The 12,629-nt window shown below is 37.5% G+C and overlaps 1 protein-coding gene across 6 annotated transcripts in view; it reads left to right on the top strand.

Annotated features, from left to right (window-relative positions):
* The window catches only part of Lgr1 (Leucine-rich repeat-containing G protein-coupled receptor 1), a 123,351-nt gene that overhangs the window by 106,004 nt on the left and 4,718 nt on the right, over positions 1–12,629 (top strand). For all 6 annotated transcript variants that reach the window (XM_089851873.1, XM_089851871.1, XM_089851870.1 and 3 more), the window contains 11 exons: positions 1,601–1,675; positions 3,907–3,981; positions 4,056–4,133; positions 4,221–4,292; positions 5,876–5,941; positions 6,014–6,082; positions 6,235–6,309; positions 10,166–10,376; positions 10,446–10,596; positions 10,895–11,242; positions 11,514–11,684. In XM_089851873.1, the coding sequence (XP_089707999.1) occupies positions 1,601–1,675; positions 3,907–3,981; positions 4,056–4,133; positions 4,221–4,292; positions 5,876–5,941; positions 6,014–6,082; positions 6,235–6,309; positions 10,166–10,376; positions 10,446–10,596; positions 10,895–11,242; positions 11,514–11,684 (1,391 nt within the window). The remainder of the gene's footprint in view (positions 1–1,600; positions 1,676–3,906; positions 3,982–4,055; positions 4,134–4,220; positions 4,293–5,875; positions 5,942–6,013; positions 6,083–6,234; positions 6,310–10,165; positions 10,377–10,445; positions 10,597–10,894; positions 11,243–11,513; positions 11,685–12,629) is intronic.

Below are 12,629 nucleotides of genomic sequence, written 5' to 3'. Positions count from 1 at the left end.
AGCTCTTTTTAAGGGTACCATGATTATTGATTGTCCCAGTACTACTCTCGTATTATTGTCGCCTCTAGCAAGCTGCGAGCTACCTAAGCCTTGGTGCAAGAAAAAAACGATAACGAATCGTAGGGGTATAGGGGAAAACTTCTAGGGGTTTTAGCTTCAAATCAATGCTACATTATTATTATACACTTCGATTTGTTCCTGGAAGTCATTGTCAGTTTGACAGTTGCTACTCCATTAAAAGAAAAGGAGATAAAATATTACACTTTCAAGTGTTCGAATTGCAATTAGATGAAAGCTGAGGAGAGTATGAGAATCGAGGGGCTAATCACTAAAGGAATTATAAGATCCGTAATTAAATATCATAAGACGGAACATTGAAAGGCGTGTGCGGGAAAACATAGACTTCAAATAAAACGGAACAAATTTGCTGGACTGTATGGTAACCTTGAAGTCCTAGCTAAAGTCTTTGCGTCCACATACCGTCCACGTGTTCCACCTTAGCCCTAAATCAAGCAGACGACACTGCACCCCCCCCCTTGAAAAGGGTCTATAGATAGTTTTCACACATGGAGAATTCATACCATTTGCACCTGGAAGCCAAGCGACCTGGAGGACAAAAACTCGCATACTTTTGTCCTCCAGGTAGACTGGCGACCAGGTGCAAATGGTATGAATCCTCCATGTGTTAACATTTCAAATTTAACGAATTATTTTAACTGAACATTTAAATTAATGTAATTGAAATTAAGTGTTGAATAACTACTTCCATTTATGAGCTTTTGAACCCTTTTTACTTAAAAGGATTGATGTAACTTGTCAAAAAAGCAGCCGTTATTTAAAATTTTATTGATTGAAGTCCGTTCGTTCGTTTTCGTGGATCGCGGTTTGCTACTATGGTAGTAGTAGTCTTGTTCCATCATCCCCTGGGGGGACTCGCTCTATCTTCTGTCACGTTTCTATTTTTAGAACGTAAAAAAGTGTATAGTAGGCGTATATAAATATATATGTATATAAGTTCTTAGATATATTACTTTAATGCAATAAATTCAAGGTTTTCCTTTTGTTTGTTTGTTATTCTGTTTAGAATGTGTTAAATTCTAGGCCTAACTCATAAGTCTGTCATAAATTAAAGGGCGTGTTCTTTGGGTCAAACTGAGTGGAAAGTACATCAAAGAAAGTAGGGTCCTCAACATTTATTTACCGAGTTACGGGCTCCCAAACATTGATTGGCCCCTGAAACAAGGGAATAGTCACAAATGTGGAGTTTTTAGGTTTATTTTAGCAGCGTACACACACTTCTGCTAGATAAAGGTTCAAAAACGTTTTAGATTGAAGACTATTGAAGGCTGATGATACGTCTACTCTTGAACAGTTCCTTGTTTTAGGGGTAAATCAATGTTTTTGTGTCCAAATCTCCGTAACTAAATGTTGTAGACCCCAATCATGTTCTTTGAGGCACTTTCAACTCATTTTCATCCAAAGAACATAAACATCCTTTAATTTATGGCAGACTTATCAGAAACACCCTGCATATAAGTTCTCGAAAAAAAATCATAATTCAAAGTTTATTTTTTTTTTCTTGTTTTGTTTCTTATTCCAGATTTTTGGTGTCGAATACGATGCAATCTTTAATGAAATCTGACCTGGAAGGTTATTCGGACAGATTGCAAGACTTGTAAGTATATGCTTATGTTTCTGTTAAGGTTAAATCGCGTATGACCTCTCACCTCTTTAAATATGTGAGCACTACTGTAATTCTAAAGAGGACCAGGAAACCAGCAAATATTTACTGCCCCGCGGAACAAGGGTAATTAAGAGTATTCGGGTAAACCGAAAGTGTTAACAGGTGTTGCGCTATACGGAATCCAATCTATTGTTATAATCTCCTTGAAGCAAACAATATAATTTCCAACGTATTCCCTTCCCAGATCAATCTATGTCTCAAAGCGTTCAACTGAACTCAGTTGACTAAATATTGACGTGTTTTAGAGAAATTAAAAACTGATAACTGCATGGTTATAACATTAGAGCAAGAAGTGATATCTAGTTTATTAGGGAGAAGGTATAAGATGCCTAAGTATTCGCGAGCCAGAGTCCCAGTCCCGTTCAAAATATAAGGGGAGGGGGAACGTAAAAGGAGGCTGGACTATTTCCCCTCTCCTCAGTCGGAAAATGCTGCGTAATTTTCGTCATTCGCGTCGCGCTGAGGTGACTTTTCAAGAACCAATGAGATGCTGGTTGTAATTTAGAGGTGGGGATTAACTCCGAACCTATACGTTTGAACTGGAGATAAAGATGGAAATGTGGAGAATTTATACCTTCTCCCTAATAAACAAGATATCACTTCTTGATTAGAGTGAGAAAGAAATCAAGAATTGAAGGTTTGGTCTAGGTTGTAAACAACTAAACATTACTAAATTCAAAGGTTAATTTTCATTAACCTTTCCAGTACCTACATTATTATTGAGACTAGAAGTGAAGGGCTCTAGCATTGATAGTAGATCCTGGCACTAGTGAACAAATTTGAGGATTTTATGCTGCTTCCCACGCGCCTGCACTAGAGAGAAAAAAATTGGTCGAGTTCCAAAAACATTTCCTACCCCCTTCCCCTCAACCTAAAGCGGCCGAACACGGACGCGGCTCCTTGAATCTAGTTCGGTCGTCTACCACCGCGAGCGTCTCACGTTTTGGAGGGAAAATTCCGAAACCGCTACTAGAGGGCCAACCGTTCTTGTGTTATCAAGAATATTCACTTTCGCCGAGTGAAGAATTTGGTTAGCTCAGTACTTCTGGTCTCATCTCACTTCTGCCTTTGATTGAATAAGGACACCCCTGTATAGTGGTAGTGGTACCATTCCTTGATACATTTATGTAAATCTCTTTTAACAACACGTTGCATGGTAGCGAATTTTAACGGTAAGATCAAAGGTGACCGTATTTTAACGATCCCAAAGTAAAATTCTTAATTTAAGCCTTGGTGGGAATTCCAAAACTGCATTGACAGTGTCGTAAGATACTCTACTCTCTTATACTTTGATCCGATTACATGGCAGATTGACTTGATTGGCTCGTGATAAGGTGCCTTGTAAGGCCAGTAAAGATCCTAAGGGTTTGTAAGGTTATTTATTTAACGCCTTGGGTGACGTAAGTCTTCAGGAAGACGCCTTTAGCTTTTACCTCTTTAGCAGTATCTCTTTTAGTATTGAATCGATTTCGCCGGTGCTGTATTATAAAAAACCCTTTCGCGATACACTCCTATAGAAAAGTAATTAAGAAAGGTAACAAGCCACGTTCACGCGCGCCTTCGGGCGCGAGGGATTTTGGGAAGTCGAGGTATCATCATAAGTCAAATGATACTGCGTTAAGTTTATATACACCGTGTTTCAAAATGGGTAATTATAGTGGGACGATAAATTTTGAGTCGCAAATGTATCTTCTTTGACCGATTTTGCTACAAGCGACATAAACTAAACAAGTTATGATTGGAGGAGTGTTTTACGGATGATCCCTTAAATTTAACTACTAAACTCAAAGACTGATTTCTAATTCAATTAAGGGGTCACCCATAAAACGCTCTAATTACAACTTGTTTAATGAAATTGAAGTTACATTTGGACTCAAATTTTATTGCTCATAAACGCTCCCACTGTATTTCGGTCCTACAATTGCCCTTTTTGGAAAATCCTGTTTTAATGGCATGGTATTGCGCGGTCGTTAGATGTGTTAAGTTATGATTGACGAAACGCTCATCTTACATTCATGAGTGTTATTAACTTATGTCATCGCATTTTTCACTAAGGCAGTCTCGGGTGCACTACATCTGTCACCTATAATTGCATCTTCGTTTTCTGACATTTAAAGAAATATTCACGTACAAAAAATGGGTGTTAATTTCTTTTTTAACAGAAATCTCGAACGACCCAAGTTGTTAACCACAATTGAAGGTGGTGTATTTGATGGATTCAAAAGGCTGCGAACAGTGTAAGTATTATTTTAAATTAATTATTATTTTGAAAAACATCAATGATTTAATTATTATTATTGTTTCAAAAAAGATACATCAAACAAGCTCCGAAACTAACTGAAATCGGAAAAAACGTATTTCGCGGAATATTTCCGGATCTGAAGAAAATGTAAGATGAATTATTTAGTTTACACCTACAGAAATGTCTTCATAATTCACTAGGTTGTAATAACGACTTGACCTTTGACCTTTTCAGAAGCATCGTTCAAACTGGGTTAAGAAAAATACCTGATACGAAAGGATTAGAACCTGGGCAATTCTTTTCCATGTAAGCTTTAATTAAATATGAATTTATACTTAAGCCCAATTTAGTAGTAGCGTATTAAAGCAATTTTGTTATTTTCACGTGAAACATTCCAGTCAGGCACTTTGAGCAAACTTGTACGAGCATAAGTTTATTATTAAAGGTCTCCATAAGTTAGCTCCGAGTAAGGACGATATAGTTTTCACTAGAACTGACTAGTTCAATCTGAACTGAACGGTCTGGCAACAATGAGGAGAAAAAAAATTGCAAAAAAAAAACACCTTTAGTGAAAACAGGGACAGATTTAATTTTAGAAGCAGGAATGGAGAACGGTTAATATTTACTTCAGTCCGACTCGTAGCCCAGTAGAGAGTCCCTTCCTCCAACACGTAACGAAAAGTTTAAATTATCTTATTGGCTCACTTAAACTACGTTTTGATGACGTTGCTGACGGGGACGGCGAAAAGTACGTAATTCCTTTTTACCTCTATCGCTATGACCCGCCTCTTCTTTCATACCCCTCCGTCCCGTGGAAAGGGGTTCGGGACTTTGACGCGCGCCCACATTACTCTGTTCTCCATTCCTACTTCTAATATTAAATCTATCCCTGGTGAAAACTATGAAATCTCCCTTGTTAGTACAATCGCATTCTTTACAAAATAGGCTTATGGTATGAAAGTGAATTCGGGCAATCAAGGATTCTTTTCGCTATTTGAATAATTCAAATACGTTCTCCTTTGCGGACGTTTATCAGGAATGGCAAATCTAAGAGTTTTTTCTTCTAAATCGATGTTTGAGTTGACCAAGGCTTAATAGTAATTTCAGTCTTTTTTTTTATAAAAACTATACGTGAAGAAGGTTTTTAATGAGGCTGTTTTTTATAGTAGGAAAAAACCCGCGTTGTTAATTAATAATACCATATGTAACATTGTAACAAAAAGTATGACAGCTTACTTTAAACTAACCTATTCCCCCCCCCCAATCCAACCATAGTGAAAACTTGGGGATCGAGTAAACAGGGGCCGAGTAATTGAGGAAAATATTCACAAACATACTCCCTTCCATAGGAATAGCATTACACCCAACTTTGGAGGCTCATAACTCTGGTTCTAATAGAGATACGGGGATGTCCTGTGAGTACGTTATAGTCCTATTTGCCCCCCATCCAACCATACTAAAAACGAGGGGATCAAGTAAAAAGGGGCCGAGTAATTAAGTAAAATGTTCATAAACAACATACCTTCCTTAGGAATAGCATTACACCCAAATTTGGAGGCAAAATGTTTACTTTATATAGTGTTAAGACGGAACACGATAGGACGGTATTTCAAAGATACTAGTCCACCAAATTTGGATGGTCCTTATTATTTAATGCTATATCTTAATTAAGCACATGCCTAATCAACAAGGTGTTCAAACAACATACTCTATTATACCCCCGAATTTTGAAAAGGTTATATTACTTCAAGGAATGTTTGTTCGTACTCGATAAAAAATGTTTGGCTTCCGTTTAATTAAACACTCGTTAGGAAACTCGAATTCATTATTGCTAATGAACCTGACCTCTCAAAGAAATTTAATTATAGGAATTTTTAATTGTGTTTCAGTGATTTGGATAACAACGAAATTGAGATGGTTGATACTTGCGCGTTTCGCGTGAAAGCTGAGAGCGTGTAAGTTTTTATTTTAATTTAATTAAAGGTTAGGTTATTTATTTTTAATTTGAAATAAATTAAAATACGCAGAAATCTAGAGTATAATAAAATAGAAGTTATTAGAAACCTGGCGTTCAACGGATCGCGAATTGCCAAATTGTAAGTATAGAAGAAAAAAATTATATTTTAACATTTTTAAGGCCTATATTGTTCAAAGGCTTTCTTTTTTATATTCTGTTCGAGAAAAAAAATAAATTTACCAATTACTACACTTTCTAATTAATTTTCGTTTCATGTAATGTTTTCTTCAGAAGTTTCAAGGGGAACCGTCAATTGAAACTCATCGAACCAAATGCTTTTCTTAACATCGAGAGTCTTCGTCGCTTGTAAGTTTTTCCGCATTCGTTTTTGTTAGCCTTCTTTTTTTGAACGGAGAAACTTAAAAATTCTTAATTAGAATTAATTTTCTTTGATTGATTATCACACGGCTCATTTGTTATTTGTATAGAAGCTTGGAATTTTGAAGCCCTCCCTATCTGTTGTATTTGCGTCAACATACCGTTCTATCAATCATAAGTTTATAAGATATGTTCCATAAGTATGGCACTACTAATACTAGGGACTTACTGAGCCATAGTTTGAGAAGGACAAGCGAGAATAGACTACACTTGCGGAACTTCCATCTTCCCCTATTTAGTCTGTAGTAAGCCTTTGACAGCGCCTCACCAGGCGTCGCTTTACGAGAATCTATGACCTACGTCACTTCATGACAAGCTCTCAGTAACCAGTGACAAACTTATGGATCAATGCAATGTTCCGTTTTAACCCCATATCAATCAAACGATACTTCGGTCCCCCTTACACCTTTTGAATTTTCTTTACTTCAAGTTAGAAATTTCTTACGTCACCATAGCTATTTCTACGAAATCGCTGAAACATAATTTAGTCAATTTTTTATCCGACGTAAATTCTAAGAAATATCTCGCCTCAATTTATTTGAGATAATTTAAAATTTGGAATATTATTTCCCATTACATTCTCTCTCACTCTCTCTGAGTCGGGTTTCTCAAAACTTCACTTGAATTATAGTATAGGATTATGTCTAGACATGGACTTTGTAATCCTATAAAGGACCCGCAATAAAGCAGAAAAAATGTTTGGCGACAAAATTTGCATAAATTATGCAGGGAATACATTCGAGTATTTTACGTATGACGCCTTAAATTTAATTAAAAAACTGAACTAGACAATAATTTCTAATTTAATTAAAGGGTTATTAGTAAAACCAGGGATAGATTTAATTTTAGAAGTAGGAATGGAGAACAGAGTAATCTGGGCGCGCGTCAAGGTCCCGGACCCCCTTCCACGGTACAGGGGGGTATGAAAGAAGAGGCGGGTCATAGCGACAGAGGTAAAAGGGAATTACGTTTTTTTCGCCGACCCCGTCAGCAACGTCATAAAAACGCAGTTTAAGTGAGCCAATAACTTTTCGTTACGTGTTGGAGGGAGGGGCTCTATTCTGGGCTATGAGTCGGACTGAAGTAATTAATACTAACAGTTCTCCATTCCTGCTTCTAAAATTAAATCTATCCCTGGTAAAACACTCAAATCATAACTCGAAAATAGTGTCCCTTAGGACAAACAAAATGGAGATAGAAGTTACATTTTCGACTCAAAATCGTGCACCCAAAGAACATGTCCCTTAATTTATGCCAAACTTATCAAAAACCACCTGTAAATTATATTTTTGTATCGACATATCGCTGTCCCATGGAGTTTTCCCATCCCCTATAGGGAATACTTCTAAGATCCATGATCAAATCTGGAAGGGGTAGATTTTGATGAAAAGAAAGAGATACGGACCATCTTTATGTGGAAACACATCCAGCTGACGCTCGAGCTAATTCTTTTGGAAAAATAGGGGAAAATTATTCATGAGATCTCTTTTGATTGAAACCCGATAACGAGCTTGCGCGAGTCTCGCGGATTATTTATATCAAGGGGTATGACACTACTACAAGTAAACTCGTTATAAATCGAAATAAACAATAATACACCGTGTGAAAGTACATTCTGTCGGACCCCTCAGGCTCAGTTGGTAAGAAAGTTAATGAAATCTGTACAAAATTATGGACAGTTTTGTTTTATATTTTTTTGGCAAAGTTTCGTCCTATCTAGTGTTATATTCATAAGATTATAATAAGGCGTAAGTCTCCTACTCTGTATAGATTAAAGCATCTCTCACCTAAAACCGGAATACATACTACTTGGAATCTTTAAACGGCCATAAACCCCATACTAACATCTGATTGAATGTAAGGGGAAGGGCTTAAACTTCGTTAAACCGCCAGCTCCTCCTTCATCGCATCTCATTGGTTATTCGAATGTTTATGATGTTTTGGGAGGATCTAGAGGCATTTCTACAAACTAAATCACAACCGAGACTTGCTTTAAAGCAAGAACCCATATAGGAACTGAGAACCTTTTGAATAGCGCGGCCTTTTTTACGTTTCGTTATGCTTGGGGAAAATAATTTTCTAAGTTCAAACTTTTATTCTAAGCTATATTTGATTGGCTTAAGTTATTTAACAAGTTCGATTGAAGGAAATCTCGTTTTACTCTGAAACACGTACCTTAATAATGAACGTTGAGTGCATGTACTTATTGCTGTTACGTTACTTATCCCATGAATAGTGTTACGACGGTAAAAGTGCTGAAACGGCTAGGGCTCATTAAGTCTAAAATGGTGCAGGGATAAAAGAGATAGTGTGACCCTTTTTTTTTCGTTTTCTCTCCTCTCATTTACGACCACCTCTATCGTTATTCGTTATTAGAGGGCCGAACGTGTGTTAGATATCTAATTTCAGCGAAATAGCTACAATTGCGTGATTTTTGTACCATGGCTCTTATAGATATTCCCTATACATAGTTTTCAGACTTTGAGAATTGATGCCATTTACACCAGGAGGCCGGGGTACTTGGTGGACAAAGTGAAGTACCAAGTAGCCTGACTTCCTGGTGTAAATAGAATCAATCCTCCCAGTCTGAAAACTGTATAATGTTCCTGGTATATCAAGGTCGCTTTCAAGAATTAATTAATACTAAAATACACTGTAAATATAGGCACATGGGCGGAAGTAAATAATGTACTCGCCTAAACTCACTGCATAATTTATGCTAATTTTATCGCTAAATAATTCTATACTGGTCCTCTTTATCAATACAAAGTCCGTGTTTTCGCATCTATAGTCTTTTTGAAGGCACATTTTCAAAATGAAACCGAGAACACCTACGATAATAAATACTGTGGTAGGATTTGCGGCTTAGCCTTGTTGTAGGCTCAGGAGAAGCAGCAGGTGGGGCTTGTTTTTACGAATACGGATCGATATTTCACGGCTTGAAACACAAAAGGGAGTAGATGGAGCACTAAATCCCAATGCACTCTTACCACCGTACCGCTCGCTATCCATTGTTGTTACCAGTGCAAACTTTCCCGCGTCTCTCATTTTTTTAGTGATTTATATCAAGCTATTAACGTTAAGCCTAACACAACAATGAACGCTCACTAACCAGAAATACTCCGCTCAGCTTTTCTTACAAGCCCTTTATTAAGTTTTTACGCAATTTGAACTGTTTGAGAACGAAATTCGCCAATTTCGATCATTCGAAAATTTAACGGTATAGATCTTTAACCCTATAGGGGATAGTAAGCGTTTACAATACTAACATAAAATAAACTTGAAGGAGAGAGAAATCGAGTGGTAAAACTCTTACCTATAACGGTCCCTCTGTACCCCCACCTATGGCCCCGAATTCCTCCCTGCATCTTTAGCGTTTAGGTAGGGTCGTACAGTACGGAATCGTAAAGGACGCCCGTCTGTCTTAAAAATAGAAGCTAGTTCTCATTCAAAAACAATGGCGGCACTTAACAGTAGTTTACCAAAAGGTGAGGGGCTTGCACAAGGTGCATTGGGCGAGCTTCATTGTCGCAGGTCGCCCATCATCATTCCCACTCCATCTTATGTCATTGATCTCTGTATTATACAGGGTGTTTATGATAAAACTGCTATAAATTAAGGGCATATGTTCTTTGGGTCAAATTGAGTGGAAAGTGTCAAAGAACAAGGTGTCTACAACATATAGTTCCGGGGATATGGGCTTCCAAACATTTTTCTGAAACCTCCTATGGATCCGAATGATGTTTGAAATTGTTAAGCCTGTTTATTATTTTTTACGTGGCAGAGATCTGTCTGAGACCAGCATAACGAGACTGCCAACGAACGGTCTCGAGAGCTTGGAGATTTTAAAGGTGGCAAGCACGTACACTCTTAAAGTATTCCCTTCAGTTTACCATTTCAAATCGATCAAGGAAGCCAAATTGACTTACCCCTATCACTGTTGTGCCTTCAAATTCCCTCAAACTCACCATCCTGAAGAATACGCGAAGTTTCAGGTATTAAAAGAACGTTACGTTAGGTTTAACGATTTTTATATTCCTGAAAATGGTTCCTTTCTCCTGAAGGAGACAACAATTAAGTGTTCCGAGGGCAAAACAACAAGTCAGGTGACCAAAACTCAACCCGTAATTTACTCTCCCGTTACGCAACCTACCAATAAGGTCAGGGAACATAATGAAGTTGAATTGAGCGATTCTGAGCAACGAATGTATTCCGGTAAGATATCAAGTTTTTCTTGTAACTTAATTAAGCTCTTTTACAGCCGGCATTTAACTGCTTAAGCACGTCTTGGAATCATTAAGATAGCTTTAAGTTATCGGTTCTTCTCAATGAACGCATCCATTTAAAATTTTGAATCGCTGTCTTTAAACTTCAGCTTACGGTAGCGTGATACCTAGTTTCCGAAAGACAGGGCGAAACAGTAAAATGTAACCATGAAGAATTTTAGGAATCTTCTCTATTTTCTTTCGCCAATAAACCGCTTACGTCAATAGACAATCACTTCTATTTTTAGATTCATGGCCGTTTCCAAACGGACCAGTTCGACATAAAGACCCCACGTTGGCTAAAGTCTTTCACTCAAAAGACGTGAGTAAAATTCACGCTCGAGATTTAAGATTTCACGAGCAGCGTGGAGGCGTCAGAATGGAGGAAGACGACAGAAGTTTCATCTTGGACACGAACTTCCTTTCGGCAAAAGCTATTCGAAGTTTCTGGTCGTTTGTCATCCGGCAACTCAAGAAATATTCCTATTACGAAAGCGACGAAGCGGAAGCCAGTCTAGCCCATCCTCAGGCAACCTCCTCATCGACCAACGTGCCCAACACCCAAGAAGGAGAGATACGAGTGACAACTATAAAAGGTGATGTCTTGATCCATCTAACCCTTAACCTTCTTTGAGCTTTTTTGCTCTTTTTTGGAACCCATTTGAGTTGACGTTTATGGTTAGGGTTTTTCTTCGTACATTATGGCCTGTTGGCCAATTGTCCAATTTATGTTATGGAATTTGTCAGACTAGGTTGGTTCTAAAATAAAAATACAACCAGAATTTGTTTTTACTCCCAACTAAGTCTTGATTTATCTATAGCTTCTTTGGTCGACCAATCACCATTTCTTCTTCTCTTTTATTAAAGGTCGACCTCATCGTTCTCTGGAAAGCGCTCGTTTATGGAACGAGTCTGGAACTGGAACTGTCGACAAGTCAAGTGAATTCGCTCAATTTGTCTACAAGGAACGCAATGGGTACCACAAGAACGAATCCAATATCGATAAAGTATGGGAAAAGATGAAGGAAGAACGCGAAGGTAAGTTCCATTTCCTTTTATACACATCTATGGTGTTTTTACTCTACTCTAGTCAACTGTTGGTGTAGAATTTCAATAATAGAATCCATAGTTTGATATTTTAATCCACCTTATTCTCGATGCGTGTGGCGAGGCTTAACGAGAGATTTTTAATAAAAAAAATCTGGGTTTTATATTATATATCTTCGACTTAGAAACAGACGACGCGTCATTTTGACCCAGGCTTGTCAGTTTAAAATCGTGCGATAAGCCTCGACACACGCATCGCAATCCGGAAATAAATTGTATTCCTTAAGCCTTTATTTTTGAATTTTGAAAATTCACACGCTTTGTTAGGCTTAACGTCACGTGATTAGCGATTACAGTCGATTGGACGCGAGGAAGAACGTACTTTTTATACCTACCGCCAAAATGGCTTAAGTCACCTATCGTTATTTCGTTATATAACCATGTTTGAACTAAGACCACGAAATTGTAATTCATGTCAAAAACTTCAGTTTGCCTGTCATTTTAGCTCTAGAAAAACGTACACTTTACGTGTTTTGCTTTGGCAATTTTCTTTGTAGGATTATAATCGTAAGTTTCGAACGTGTATTTGACCTATAACTAAAAATGATATGTCTAAAAAAAGTAAATCAACGTGGCAGCTAGGAGAAAAGAGAGAAAGATAGGAAAGTTTTATCGCTATAATATTATGGCATTGATCTTTTCAAGGGCTGATAGTTCTTACTTCGTCTTGACCCTTCCGTCTTTTATTTTTCTCATCACGTTTCGCTTAAGCCTCAAATAGCGAGAGGAAAACTTATACCTTTCGAAACAGAGAGAATTATATAAAAGGGAGTATAGTAATATGGCATCCTGTTGAGACTGCGACCGTACCAACTTGAAAGGAATATAAATATGAAACTTCTATCCCGTTGAATGTAGGCATAATAATGCGAAGTA

The sequence above is a fragment of the Phalangium opilio genome, unplaced genomic scaffold, assembly GCF_054372755.1.
Source record: "Phalangium opilio isolate 3A_F unplaced genomic scaffold, DU_Popi_V2 ptg000105l_1, whole genome shotgun sequence".
Taxonomy (NCBI): Eukaryota; Metazoa; Arthropoda; class Arachnida; order Opiliones; family Phalangiidae; genus Phalangium; species Phalangium opilio.
This window is presented reverse-complemented; position numbering and strand designations above follow the sequence as displayed.